Source organism: Theobroma cacao, chromosome 2 (genome assembly GCF_053813885.1).
Source record: "Theobroma cacao isolate CCN51 chromosome 2, ASM5381388v1, whole genome shotgun sequence".
NCBI classification, from domain to species: domain Eukaryota; kingdom Viridiplantae; phylum Streptophyta; class Magnoliopsida; order Malvales; family Malvaceae; genus Theobroma; species Theobroma cacao.
Window position 1 is genome coordinate 252783 of NC_142640.1, and position 14664 is coordinate 267446.

The 14664-nt window shown below is 39.4% G+C and overlaps 3 protein-coding genes across 5 annotated transcripts; 2 read left to right on the plus strand and 1 right to left on the minus strand.

Annotated features, from left to right (window-relative positions):
• Positions 1 to 71: 71 nt before the first annotated feature.
• Positions 72 to 3554, minus strand: AAH (allantoate amidohydrolase). Its single transcript, XM_007040957.3, has 12 exons — positions 3332 to 3554; positions 2947 to 3026; positions 2342 to 2445; positions 2180 to 2264; positions 1966 to 2082; positions 1688 to 1797; positions 1502 to 1607; positions 1304 to 1390; positions 823 to 1065; positions 615 to 740; positions 367 to 528; positions 72 to 275 (listed from the first exon to the last, which is right to left on the minus strand). The coding sequence occupies exons 1-12, from the start codon at positions 3459 to 3461 to the stop codon at positions 153 to 155; spliced, it is 1473 nt and encodes a 490-aa protein (XP_007041019.1). The 5' UTR covers positions 3462 to 3554; the 3' UTR covers positions 72 to 152.
• Positions 3555 to 5409: 1855 nt separating this feature from the next.
• Positions 5410 to 8295, plus strand: MEF8S (Pentatricopeptide repeat (PPR) superfamily protein). Its single transcript, XM_007040959.3, has 2 exons — positions 5410 to 7571; positions 7763 to 8295. The coding sequence occupies exon 1, from the start codon at positions 5410 to 5412 to the stop codon at positions 7552 to 7554; it is 2145 nt and encodes a 714-aa protein (XP_007041021.3). The 3' UTR covers positions 7555 to 7571; positions 7763 to 8295.
• Positions 8296 to 8672: 377 nt separating this feature from the next.
• On the plus strand, positions 8673 to 14151 carry EMB1895 (ARM repeat superfamily protein). 3 transcript variants are annotated; one of them, XM_007040961.3, is made up of 8 exons: positions 8673 to 8971; positions 9077 to 9178; positions 9349 to 9797; positions 10181 to 10366; positions 10901 to 11008; positions 11103 to 11306; positions 11388 to 13246; positions 13517 to 14151. In XM_007040961.3, the coding sequence occupies exons 2-8, from the start codon at positions 9103 to 9105 to the stop codon at positions 14073 to 14075; spliced, it is 3441 nt and encodes a 1146-aa protein (XP_007041023.3). In that variant the 5' UTR covers positions 8673 to 8971; positions 9077 to 9102; the 3' UTR covers positions 14076 to 14151. The 3 variants fall into 3 exon arrangements, with proteins under 3 accessions (XP_007041023.3, XP_017971885.2, XP_017971886.2); XM_018116396.2 differs by having other exon boundaries at positions 8673 to 8950; XM_018116397.2 differs by having other exon boundaries at positions 8681 to 8796.
• Positions 14152 to 14664: the final 513 nt, after the last annotated feature.

The following is a 14664-nucleotide window of genomic DNA, read 5'->3' on the forward strand; positions in this document are numbered from 1 at the left end:
CCTGGGTGAAGGGCTGTAAGGATGGATGAGGAATACGCACAAAGTTCGCTAAAGAAACAGTGCAGAGAGTGTACAATTCAATGGTTGCCATTGCGGTGGATTTATTGAAGGGAATCGATTTACTGTACATAGATTTTGTTGAACGTTATAATTTACATGTGGGTCTCGAGAAATGCTAGTATAGCTAAACCCGCCGTCCAAACATCGTCGTCCAATACATGTTCCTCTGGGGAGTGACTTATGCCTCCCCGACAGCGGACAAATAACATCCCAACCTGTTCCAAAATGATGGCTACCATTACCATGTGGCGAGCAAAATTCACATGCTATAACAAAGTCGTAAGTTAAAGCAAATAGAGAATGAACCTTGGTTAGATGAGACATGGCCATCGCATCATGTCCTGCTCCGCTCATTAGCACAGGAACCTCATCTTGAATCTCCCCCATCATTTTGTTGAGAGCAGTGTAAGATGCAGATTTTAGCTGTGAACTCAGTTCAGGATCACAAATTACTGCATTTGCATCATGCTGAAATGATCCATAGCAGAGAGAGTTAATCATTATCCTTGTTATGCAAATGCCTTGGAGAAAAAAAGAGAGTAAAGTTTCCTTACCTTTCGTTCAATGATGCAAGATACAGAACGTCTATCGCATATTTGATACATCCGATTAGATAACTCATAAAGAACAGCCTCACGTCCCACATCATCGATTGCACGTAAATCCACAGTGAACGTTACCTGTATGAGAGTTCATATTCACTGCTTATTAGCATTCCTGTTTAGGCTTACATTAAGATGTGTTCATGTAAGAATTTCTTGCCTGGCCTGGAATGACATTACTTGCACTTGGCCAGGTTGATATTTCTCCAACAGTACAGACAAGAGAAGTGGACAATGATTCCATGGTAAACTCGTTGTAATTACCACTATCAGATAAGAAATCTCGAGGATGTTTACACAGACTTTCTAGCAATACAATCAGTTCGGCAGCAGCAGCCATAGGGTCCCTACGCATTGACATTGGTACTGTTCCGGCATGTCCCTGTGAACCTCTCACTGAAACCTGCGAAGCAGAACAGTTCAATAAATGAAAAACAAAAAGAAAGACTGAACTACTGTTAGGAACATTAGAATGTGAATATTTCACATATATCCAAGTTGAGAGCTTACAGCATTAGCTAAGACTTAACATATGTCATCAAACATCCATATGGACAGTAAGCCCAAGGTTGTAAAAAGGATCATAGAGCAAGTATGATTGAGAAGTTTCATGTATGTAATTTTGAAACGATAATATTTACCTTCATACGTGTCTGTCCAGCTATGCCTTTAACTACACCAAGAGGAAAACCAACCCATTCGAGTACAGGTCCTTGTTCAATGTGAAGCTGCAGCATCGAATCAAGTATTTGAAATCGAAAACTAAGTTTTTTCATTCAAGATCCCAAAATAACTGGTATAGGTTTACTCTGATAATAATGCAATGCAGGCCAACATACCTCAACATAACCCCACACTGATGCAGGGTCATACTTCAGCTGTAGTAGACTTTCCTCTGCTATGTCTATGGAATTCCCCCTAAGAGAATCTTGCACTGTCACACCACTAAACGAGGATTATGCATAAACATACTGATTATGGGCAGTGTAATACGTAGACATGAAAGGGGTGTTAATCAAGGAAACCTCTTATCTGATATCTTCAATGCTGTAACTGGTAAAACACCAGCTACAGCAGCACTGCCTAAAAAGGTCGATTGAAACCTCACTCCCTCCTCATCGCTAAATGCAATCACCTGCAAGTTTCAACAAAATAACAATAAAATATCAAGAACTAGAATACTTTCAAAGCCATTCATTTTAAAGCATGTCCAGATGAAAAGTCAGTATCTTTTCAACAGATAAAGTAATCAAGATGTATCAGGTGAAAAAGAAAAAACTGGAATATAGCTTGGCTAACTTGCCTCGATTGGTCGTTTTAATTCTCCCAACTTGCCATTGCTTTTCAAAACTTTTAATGCAGATATAGCAGAAATTATACCTAATGACCCATCAAATATGCCAGCATCAACAACAGTATCCTATTCGCAAAGGAGATTTTTCAACTATCAGAATGACTGTGCCATTCATATTTTGAATCATGAAAATGAGTAAATTTTGGAAAGGGAAAGGCGTCACCAAATGAGAGCCAATCAACAGAGCTTGAGCACTCGAATTGATTCCCCCAACTCGACCATGCAAATTGCCCATGGAATCCACCCACCTGCAAATCAAAATAACCATTAGTCCAGAGATTAAGAAAACCTGAGTAAGATTTTTCACAGAAGGTAGAAAGCTAACGTTCTCAAACCAGCATCCTCCATCCATTCCCGAATAAGAATTCCTGCCCTCACAGAAGCTGGGCTCATAAATGTTCTCTCAAGATAGCCATCAGCATCACTCACCTATTAATTGAGGCAAATTTATTAAAGTTAAAAGTTAACCAACTTTGCTGCCACAACAACTCAACTGGTCACTGATCAGTAATCAAATTTGGATGCTCCAACTACATAACCATTGCTAGATCCAATTGCAGTGTGTAATAATCAGTTCAATTCTCATTGAATAAAATTCCATCACTTATCCAAAAGAATTAATTAGTTCAATTCTTGAGAATTAAGTGCCTAAGTAGCAGATGTACACTGTTAAGCAGACTCAAGAAATGAATTTCTCTGCATTCTGTTTACTGGTTTAATGATTTCTAACAGATATGATATGATATCAAGAATTTCTGGGTCAGGAAATAGAAGCAAAGTCTCTGTCTTTTTATGTTTTCCTGTTGTTATTTGTAATCTGATAAAATAAGAAAAAGCTCATCTTTGAGACTTTGACCGCATCATCTTTGCCTATCAAGGAAAGAAAAATGTCAAAAATAAAAATTGATAAAGATATGAAATGTTAAATACCTTTCCAAGCTCATTAAGCCTTGCAACTGCCTCGTTCCTCAATATTTCTGAATGCAAAGCGCTAGTCTTGCCTTCTTTATCTTCAATAACCAAACAAGAGAAACACAAAAAGAAAACATTAGCATGGGCAGGTAGCTACTATTGCGGAGACAAAAATGGAAGGAATACAGAGAAGACAATTTCAATTTTTCTGCTTTCTTTATGCTTTCTTGTACAGGACAACTTCGGTTTTGTTGGAAACATAGTTCTCGGATAACTAAAAGAGCCTCACTTTATTGTGTACAGGAAAACGTAAAAGAGTTTCAAATTGAAAAATTTATTCATTGTCAAGAAACCCAATCTCAGAACAAATTCAACGTTTGAAACAAGAAGGAAATGGAAATACCAGCAGGATAGAGATAAAAGGCAGAAGGAGAAGAAGCAACGGAACGGGTCGATAGAAGACTTAGCAAGAAAGAGAAGGAGAAAAAGAGATCAAAAGAAAGAGAGAAATGTGAAATCCTGGTAGCTGTCATGTCCGCCGGGGAAGAGCTTTGCAAAAAAACAAAATGCAGAGCCGAACAGCAGCCACGCAACTGACCAGAGATAAAATTGGTGCACGTTTCTGCTCCCCTTGAATATTAATAAAGCAAAGCCAAAGGAAAAGCAGAGCACCCGACCTCCTTGGCGGGACCCAGGATTCTCGTGGAATCCTGGTGACGTGGCGAGATCTTACGGGGAAAGGTTGCGCTCCTACGTGGAGATGCCATGCAGATGCAATAGCCAAACTAGTGGCAGCGGCAGAGCAGGGGTTGGTCACGTGCGCCTCTTCGTAGTTTGCGATTGCCAATTCCTACTTGCCTTTGGCTTTGGCTTTCATTGGGTTGGCTTTGCTAAGCCTAAGACAAAAAGTCGCAGTGGCCAAAACGTGGCTCGAGAGTCGTGAAGAGCCTGCACCCCACAGCCTACAGCTGGACTCCCCCACACACGTTTTGCCGTTCGCCTTCCTGCTTAGACTTTAGTGACTTTGTGGATCCCACTTGACCTGGACAGCAGCCATGGCAATTTCTGGCCACGAATCCATAACAGTAACAATTTTATTTCATTGATAATCCTAACAATTCACTCCTGCAGTTTCTTTCCATATCCATACGTTTGTTTCTACAATTTGTAATGTCTTCTGTGTCCATATACTTGTTGTTATGATTTGTAATGTCCCAAAAATGGCAGATTTTCTGTTTTCACCATGATTTTTCTTTATATGTTTGTAATCAGAATCCAGGTTCCTTCTGCATTAAACTGTTCTATGTATGAGAAAGGCAAACTTCAGAGTGATTTTGCTCCTTTTCAATAGGGGATCAAAAAATCCACTTGAACAACATGATTTAAACTAGTTTTAGTGAATGTACAGAGTTGGACAGGGACAGGATAGAACAGGATAGCCGATGTCTCTTGAACTTAGAATGGTGTTGCCCTGAAACTCTGATCCTTTGGAGTTGAGAACTGATTGGGTAATTTGGATTCACTCACACCAAGACAAAACAACGGTGGCTCTCATTGTTGTTGCAAGCTGGGTCCCTTATCGTGCTAAGTGCGAATCTTACTCACCCACAAAACCAGTAATAGTATTTTACTATTCATCACGCCATTAAGTCACCATTTAAATCACAACATATATGGCAAGTTGTTGCACCTTAATTTCCTTTTCTTCATTATATTAAGTCTTCATGGGGATGCAAATGTGTTGCTTTTGGGAATCTGCAGATTGTTTTTCTGACGTTCTCTGCAGATGGTTTTTGGTGGTTGGAGGCTGATCGCCTCCTGGTTATGTTGATATAATTTATCATGAATTTAATGAATGAAATCCAGCGTTTCAAAAAAAAAAGGTTTAAGTGTTAATGTATCACTTTGATCATATTTTAATCGATGATTATTCTGATGTCTTTCATTAATTGGGGGGTATCGCTATGTTTAAAGAGATTGATATTAAAGTTAAACAACTGGTCTGGCCTGCCGGCCATTGGTTCATCGCTAATCAACAGGATGCTTTATGTTTACAGTACAGATACCTTAGACGGCGGCATGTTGCGTATATCTGCAATGTGCATGGAGTGCTTCTTGGTTTGCCACTTACACTGCCATTTTTAAGGATTTAGCTGGCACACACCCCTTCCTTCTTCCAGAATCCTTCTCCAAATTGAACTTGTACTGGTATTAAATAAATACATAAGCTTGTCCGAGGTTGGCAAAATCTTAACATGATCAAATCGTCTGCAAGAATAAGGCAAGTTGGAGCTTGATATGGCTGGCTCGGGCAGGGTAGGATAGGAACAGCATACCGGTTTAGGCGCTGGCCTACTATCACTGGAGGCCCAATTTTGGACCAATAGGCCTGACCAAACGGTCCACACCAATCCAGTGTTTAACCCAAAAAATTGGCGGCCTAAGCCCTGACGCTGAGAGGGTTTATGGCTGTGGTTTTAGATGCCGTGGCCAATGCCGCCTTCGTGCTACTCTTCTGTTAGCGTCCTCGTTTCGGAAACCCTCATCGCTTCGTTAATCAGCTGTTTCAAAGCATCAATGTCCGGCAAGAGGGTTTCGGTTCTGACCTTCAACTCTCTCACCGCTTTATCCAAGGTACGTTCTTCACGACGTGTCTCTGATTCAGTCAGATGTTTCAATAAATTTCTCAGCACTGCCACTGAAAGATGGGATTTTAATAGCCCTAACAGTGCGTCTCACTTTGAGAATCCTCCATATGATACCCAAAATCCTATAGATTATCAGCAAAAACAAAATGGGCGGGCCTTAAACCCTGGCCGGGGTTTTGGGGAATGCCCTGTGAATGCTTATGTGGGGAGTGCAGTTGGGGACAATCATAATCATGGTGCTGATTTGCGGCAAAGGGGAAATCAGAACGGTGGCGTGGGTCAAAGTGGGAACTTTAGTAATGGGAATTTACAGATAAATTTGCATAGTAGTTATGAAAATGGTTCTTGGAGAGGTGATGAGCAAAGCTCAAAAGGGTTCCATCAGAATCACAGTGGAATGCATTGGGAAAGCGCAAGAAATGAATTGCAGAACAACTCAGTTTATGAAAATGGAAACTTTGGAGGATACGGGGCTAATGCTCAAAATAATGCCAATGTGCAGAATCAAGGAGGGTGGTCTTGGGAGGGGCCTACAGAGGTGAGACAGAATCAAAATAACCTTAATTTACAAAGGTTTTCAGAATCTCAGGGAAGCTTGAATCAGAGCTATGTGCAAAACAACTGGCAGTTTCAGCAAAGCCAAAGTGATCAGCATGGAGCAAATTTCAGTCAGTACCAGCAGAATCGACAAGATATTTATAATGCTAATCCTTATGGTCTGGTATCGGCTACTTCTAATCCCGAGGGAGAGTCAACGGAGGTTTCTGAAACTAGCTCAAATAATGCTACGGTTGAGACGCTGGATGAATTTTGCCGGAAAGGGAATGTTAAAGAAGCAGTGGAAGTTTTGGGGTCGATGGAAAAGCAAGGTGTTCATGTGGATTTGCCCCGAATGTTGCAGTTAATGAAGGCATGTGGGGAAGTAAAAGCTTTACAAGAAGCGAAAACTGTTCATGAACACCTCATAAGATCATTTTCACCTTTGAAAATAAGCATCTGCAACAAGATTTTAGAGATCTACTCAAAATGTGGTTCTATGGATGACTCATTCGAGGTGTTTGATAAAATGCGAAGGCGCAATTTGACATCTTGGGATACCATGATAACATGGCTTGCTAAGAATGGGCTAGGGGAGGACGCCCTTGATCTTTTTTCTGAGTTTAAGAAGACAGGGTTGAAACCAGACGGTAAAATGTTCATTGGAGTCTTTTCAGCTTGTGGTGTCGTGAGTGATGTTAATGAGGGCATGCTGCACTTTGCATCAATGAGCAGTGAGTATGGCATTGTCCCATCCATGGAGCATTACGTGGGTGTTGTTGACATGCTGGGGAGTACAGGGCATCTGGATGAAGCATTGGAATTCATTGAAAAGATGCCATTAGAGCCCAGTGTTGATGTCTGGGAAACTTTAATGAATCTCTGCAGAGTTCATGGGCACTTGGAACTTGGGGATCAATGTGCTGAACTTGTGGAGCAGTTAGATCCCTCCCGCTTGAATGAACAATCAAAGGCAGGCCTCATACCTTTGAAAGATTCTGACCTTGCAAAACAGAATGATAAGAAGAAGTTGCCAAGTCAAAGTCCTCTTGAAGTCAGGAGCAGGGTTCATGAGTATCGTGCAGGAGATACATCACATCCTGAGAATGATAGAATCTATAAACTGCTAAGAAGTTTGAAAGAGCACATGAAAGAAGCTGGTTATATTCCAGAGACAAGATTTGTTTTGCATGATATAGACCAGGAAAGTAAGGAAGAAGCTCTTCTTGCTCATAGTGAGAGACTTGCTCTTGCTAATGGTCTCCTCACTACTCCAGCTCGTGGACAGATTCGCATAATCAAGAATCTCCGTGTTTGTGGCGATTGCCATGCTGCATTTAAGATCATGTCAAAGATTGTTGGCAGAGAGATTGTAATGCGAGATGCTAAGAGGTTTCATCATTTCAATCAAGGGATATGTTCTTGCCGAGATTATTGGTGATTAAAATAAAACTTGAGGTATCATTTATCTCAACTCTCCTTTTTACATTTTTGAAGGGCATCTGTAACATGTTAGATAAAGGAAGATATGAATAACCCAGCTAGTAGCAGTGTGATTCGAAATAACTTTCTTTGACTTGTTGATGCCCTTGTACTTGATATTAGCTGCAATTGGTTGTACTTCGATTAAGTAACCCTGTATGATGCAGAACATTAAAATGCTTCAGACTCAGAATATCTGCCAGCCAACTTTATTTTTGTGGCCTGTGACTCCAAGACAGGGAAAGGTGCTATTGTGAACCGTCTCTCACCAGAAACAGGATGTGAAAGGATTGATTCTTCCCGAAGATGAAGTTAGAAAGAAGCTGAGAGAAGAGGAAAGGAGAGAGAGAAGGGGATTTGAAATCGTGGTGCTAAATGGACTCGGAAGGTGTCTTGGTTGAGGGTCTTTAGTGCTTTCTTCCACGATGACCTGCCCTACTGAAAGCTCGTTCATCTGCTAGCCACCAGTAAAGGAACATGCATGGTCGAATTGGAGATTTTTAATGAACCGAGTTCCTTTTGAAAATTTGATCCCATTGGTTCCTAAACTAACCAATATCCATACGAATATATTGTTTATTCAGAGTGACTGATCTGTGTTATTTTTGGGTACAAAGTGACTGATCTTTTTAAGTTCAATTCGTATTGTACACCAAGAAACAAAAAAGAAGTTTTGAATAGATATTTATTTTTATGCCAATGGGGATGCCCTCTCTCTCGTTGAACTCATTAATGACAATGGGGGTTTTTTCTTTTTCCTTTTTGTTTGTGATTGATCTGGAGCAGGTGGTGCAATGAGTAATAGCGAATTCAGATTAATTTTGATTCTTAATGCATAATAGAGCCCTTTTCAGATTTTGTTTTTGATCGTTAAAAAGTGGTCCTCCCTTGATAAATCTCGAAATCCTACTTAAAAAGTCATTTAAAATTTTAAGAAGAGAACAACAGGACGACAAAAGAAGAAGAAACAGAATACAGAAAACTACGTTGGTGTCCTGGTGCCACGCTTATTGGTGAAGTCTAAAATGCACTCTTTGTTGGGTATAAATAGGTCAAGTTGTAGTTGTAACATTGTTGGGTTATGTCTTCTAACTAAAAAACACAGGAGTCGCAAACTGAACCAATAAGAGAAAAACCTAGAAAACTGAATTTGGTCGGGGAAGGGTCTGGGTGCAAAATTCATATACAAAAGCATAAAGTGGTAAGTGGAAGTGAAAGTCTTTTCGATGGAGAGGAGAGGGCTGAGCCATGAGGAGTGAGGATGGGGCAAGGCTAATATCATGTCTTGAAGATGAAAGTGCCGTCACGGTGGCTATAATGTTGTATTTGATGTTTTCTGTTCACCAAGCGTTCGTGTAAATGCTTGCTCCTTTTGGGTCCTCTTCCTCTTCCTCCTACTGCATCTTCTTTTCTGTTTATATTTGTCTCCTCACTCACATTCTGTGTCTTCGCTTTCTTTTTATTTTTTATTTTATTTGCAGGTAGTACCTGATGAAGGCATTTTGCAATGGACAAAATATCGGCTGCCTGTGCCATGGAATGGAGCATCCAGCTCGACAAGGCTCTCCGCTCCAATAACCCAGGTTTCATCTGCTTCTGTTGTCCTTTTCCTTTAACAAACTCCAACACCAACCCCATTTCTTCTTCTTCTTCTATGTTTTAAGCACTGTTGGGAAACTCATATGTTTTTTCTCAAACAAATTCAATAGCAATACAATTGTTTCACCACTAACAAGAATTTCTCCTTATTCAGCTAGAGCTGTGGAGGCCATATTACAGACTGGATCAAGACTTGAACAGTGGAGACAAGAACCAGAAGCAACTAAGGCAATATGCTCCATCTTTGGTTTAGTCCCTGGCGAGGACAGGCTTTTTGCCAACACAATACTATTAAGGCTTGCAGACGCATTTCAGTCTGGTGATAAAAACATCAGGCTATCTGTTGTCAGAATTTTCTTGAAAAATAGTAGGTATGACAGAAGCAAGAAAAATAGGAAACGAACGAGAGCAACTTTTCTGAATGGCAGAGTGTATAACCATGCAGAACTTTTGAGGAGAGTAAAGGTTGTTTTTGACACAGGTGATGTTGAGTCGAGAGCATTGGCTTTAATTCTCTTTGGTTGTTGGGCTGATTTTGCAAAAGATAGTGCAGAGATACGTTACTTGGTACTTTCCAGTATGGTCTCTTCTTATGTTATGGAGGTGAGTCTGGTGTCTCAACATCAGTATTTCTTCTGCGAAAACTCAAATGTTCTATTTGTTGTTATTAATATATTCTTGCTACTCTGTTTTTATCTTAAAGAATGGTGATTAGCTGAGCTTGTTGAGCCAAATCTAAGGCATTTAACTTAAAATTGGGGTCCTCAATGGGTTTAGATATTATATATACTCACAAAACATACACATGCGCAGACACATATCTTGCCTCTTAGATTCAGCTACCCACCTTTTTAAACAGAGATAAGAAACAAAGGATAAGAAATCTTCTTGTTGGCTATTGCCCTTATTGACATGCCACTTGCAGTGACTTATTATTTGTAGAAAATGAGTAGAACTTATTTGCGGCCTTTGCTTGGTTTCTATAGGTGAAAGCATCATTGTTTGCTGCTGGTTGCTTTTGTGAGTTAGCAAATGACTTTGCATCTGTTGTCTTGGAGATGCTGGTGAATATGATGGCTTCCTCAGAAACACTGCCAGCTGTAAGGTTGGCTGGTGCGAATGTTTTTACTAGAATGGTTTGCTCATATTCAGTTTCAAGTAGAGCTTACAAGGTTTTGTATCTCTCTTTCACTCGCTCATATCCTGAAACATGCATATTCCAATTTGAACATGTAGATGTATCTTTCTGGTTATTGTGCAAAATTATGGCCCAGTCCACTCAGGCCTCCAGAGGACAATTTTTCTAAGTTTTTGCCAGGATCATATCATGGAATGGTACATGATTTTTCAGGGAATTTTTCACATGTTATTTTGCAGAGGAAACGCTTAATGTTAAATGAGTTATTGTCTCTTGCATCCCTTTAAAAGAACTGAGTCTTACTCTTGAGGCATATAAATGCATATATTTCAAAATTTTCTAATATATCATTCTCTGACTTCTCCAATATTTTTCTTTGGTTGACAAAAGTGTGACCATTTTAGATATAATGAAAATTTCATTGACAAGTAGAAGTCCATTCATTATTCAGAAAAACAAAGCGATTATGTTAGTGACAAGATTACTATTGTCAAAATTTATTCTTTCACCAGACTCTCTGTTTTGGATCTTTTCATTTTAGATACAATTAACCATTTCTTTCTTTTAGACTGGTGTAAAGCTGGTGTCAGATTCTTCAGAGCAGAATTTTGTTGTTGCTATGCTGGTATCACTCTCAAAACTTGTTTCCAAGTCAACAGGTCTTATTTCTGAGCAGGTACTTCTTCCGGCATCAGTTCATGTGGTTGGGTCAGGGCCCAGCATACTGCTTGTTTAGTTTTGCTAAATATTTTCTTTCCACTTGAATACAGGTGGACTTGCTTTTATCATGTCTTAGCCAGGAAAATCCTGGGCAGTTGAGAGTAACAGCATTAAGGTGCTTACATCTTATTTTTGTAAAAGAAGGGTGTTGCTCTCCTGTTAATGTGCATGTGATCAAAACATTATTCACCATAGCAGATGAACCTGAACTGCCATCAGTCATGCAATGTGGAGCTCTGCAGATTTTACATAAGGTTATCTCTAAGCCAATGATAAATTAGTTATTTAGTATTGGTAGATTTAAACTCTGTTGATGTATTTTGGGCAATTTGCAGATCCTTTTGTATACACTACCTATTCTCCCTTCTTTCAAGATGCTTGAATTTGCTCAGCTGTTAGCCATTCTAGAAAATGCTTCCCAGTCCCCAATCATGTCCAAGAGCCTTGCAGCTCTTTGTGTTCTGACAGATGTGTCAACCAAACTTTGGGCAAAATCGGAAAGTGAATCTTTTGTTGTTTGTTCCTCACCTTTGCCATCACGGGTCATCTCATTAATTATGGAGCGGCTTAGCTCACTGATAAAAGCATTACCTAACACTTGTCAGACCAACTCCAGAATATGTCAAGAAGTTAAAAGCCTGCTAAATCTTATGCTTCAGCTGGTTGGAGAACATCCAGATTTGGGTGCAATGGTGCTGGATGAAATGAGTTCTTTTATTGAATATTTCGTGAATCTCGAGGAAAATTTCATGGCTATCAGACAAATTGATACTTCTGAGATTATGGACTCTGAAGGAGAAAAATGGAAAGTCTTCAGGTCCAAGCTTTTATCTATTATACACACATTTGTGGCTGCCTGTCTTCAAAATCTCAATGAAGCTGGTGCAATCACTACCAATGTCTTTGACAAATTAAAGCTTCTGGTGGAGCTTCTACATCATGGCAGGGTGTTTGATTGCTATACACGTACCATTTACTCTTTACTGTTGCATTCTCATCTTTTTGGAAAAATTGATATTTTTCTTATCAAGCATCCATTTAAGCATGAACTTGCTACCCTTGAACATGCCAGCAAGATGTTGTCAGAGAGGGATAATTGGCATGCCTATAAAGCTGGAATATATGCAGCATGTCAGGGAGCATGGATCATAGCAACTTTTATTTTTGCACAGCTAATGACAAGAGTTCAATCTGATTCTTGTTATTGCTGGCTTAAATTGTTAGTTCAGTTTTCCTATTCTGAAGCTAAAGTCCAGCTTAGTCTCTTGCCAAAGCGACAATCCATCTTAGTAGGTTCACTGGATATGAATGAACTCCTGGCTCCTTTCAAAGATAATTTAGGAGAAGTTGGAAAAGATGCTGAAGGGAATAACAATGAGCCTAATTATAGGGATGTGCTTGTTGCAGCATACCACAATCTAAGTTCTTCGCTCGAAACATTAGAAACAGTTGTCATTTCTGGAAAAAAATTCTGTTTTCAGAGATGGTTCTTCACTCTCAGAGCAAAGTTTCTTGCGGCTGCTGGGGAGATTCTTGAAGTTTTGGACACATCTAAGGAGAAAAATGTTAGCAATTTTATTGAGGTTCAGAACGGAGCTTTGGCCAGCCTCGTATGTCTACAAAAGACCACTGAATTATCTTTCCGATTGAAGAGAATAGCAAAGGAATTGGATCTGATAAGCTCATCTTTTGTTGGTATAGATGTTGAGAGCTCTAAAATCATTGCAACACTTGCACTTAATTGTTCGTTATTGGCCTTTACTGCCGGATTCCCACTATTCTTTCCAAATCTTCCTGCTTATAAAAATTTAAGAATTTGTGATCATGAGGATTCAAAGCAGAATTATTTAAGTTCAATGCTACTGCAAGATTTGCTTGGGCGTTTGTTGCACATTGACAATGAGATCAGCATGTATCTCTGTCGACTTTTAGATAATGGAGGACATCCCAAAAAATGTTTTCACCTGCAGTCCAGAAATCAAATATTGAAAAGTGGGCATGAAGTAAGGGATATACTCAATATTATAAGGTATGCTGTTTCCACTGTGGTTCGTTTGCAAAGTGAGACAAACAGGATGCAAAATGAGGTGAGCATATCCCATGTTACAAAGACTGGGATAGAGCTACTGTTAGACATTATTAAGAAATGGCTTCAAATCCCGTTTCAGGTCCCAAAGCATTTCTTTAAGATAAGGTATATGCTCAACACTTTTTCCACTTTTCAGCTTTGTTTCTCTGCATGGTTTCAATTAGGAAAAACTTTTAGTTGACCCACTGAAGATTGTGAGGATCAATGGCTATCTCGTTCTTCTTTGTGTTCTTTATATAATGATTCTCCTTAGTGTTATCTTCTATAGTGGTCTACATTTCTTTTGCATTAAGCCTATAGTGGAGCTGATTGTGATAACCGATAACTTCTCCAACTTTATGATAGTCTGATTGCTATAATTGAATTAAATTTCAGGCCTTTAATTGGTTCAGAGCTCTTTGTCTTCAATACAGACACCAGAAATCAAAATGAGATTAGCGTCTTGCCTGGCTTTCACCTCTCACTAAATCTCTGCCTTCAACTGAGAAACGCCCCACCTGAATTCCCACTTCGTTTGACAAAATTGTACTGCCTTCTTCATTGTAGAGTGTCCTTTCAGAAGCCGTCCCATAGTGAAAGAAACTGTGAACAAATGGAATGGGATTGTCAGCCTTGGGAGAGTGAGGACATGGTAGAAATGAATGAGAAGTTATTTCACTACGTGACAGAGTGTGCAAAGAAGACTAGTTACGGTAAGTGTGTCAGGGATGATGATATCAATGGTGACCAGGTTGTGAATGGATTTGTGTGTTTTGAACCAAATGCTAAAGGGCAAGGATTTTCAAATTGTGTACTTGATGTCTCTCATTTTCCAGTGGGTTCTTATAGAATCAAATGGTATAGCTGTTGTATTGACAATCAAGGTTCTTATTGGAGTATTCTGCCATTGAACTTTGGACCTGTATTTACTGTACAGCAGTCTCATGTGATCTGATATTGTGCATGGTCGACTGAGTGAAAATGTGATGTTTCTTCTTGGTGTTATTAACTTATAGGGTTATTATGTCAAATTTTTTACTGCTATATGTTTTAGAACTGTTAAATTATGAATAGAGCCTCTATTACTTCCCAATACGTCTTTAATCATTGTTCATATGTGAGTTTTACAGTTTATGATTAAGTAACAAATAACTCGAAGAAGGTACATGTGAGCATTTACATAAAAGCATAAATCGGGTTTTTACATTGAGTTTTACATGCATATTGCATATTATACATAGATTGTAGTAAGATGTTTTTGGAGTTTGGTTAGTAATTTTCCATTGTAGAATAATGCAATGTTTATAAATTGAGTGATTCTCAGAAGTGGGATTTGACCCACGGCTTCTCACGAAGACCAGAACTTGAGTCTGGCGCCTTAGACCACTCGGCCATCCTGACGTATTCTTTTCTTGTATGTAGAACAGCTACCACTCGGGCATCCTCACATGTGTTCTTGTGTTTAGAGTGCTAAAGACAGGCTCTATAATCTATTGATTCCTCAGGCATCCTGACATGCTGTGTTGTATTTAGAGAGCTAAAAC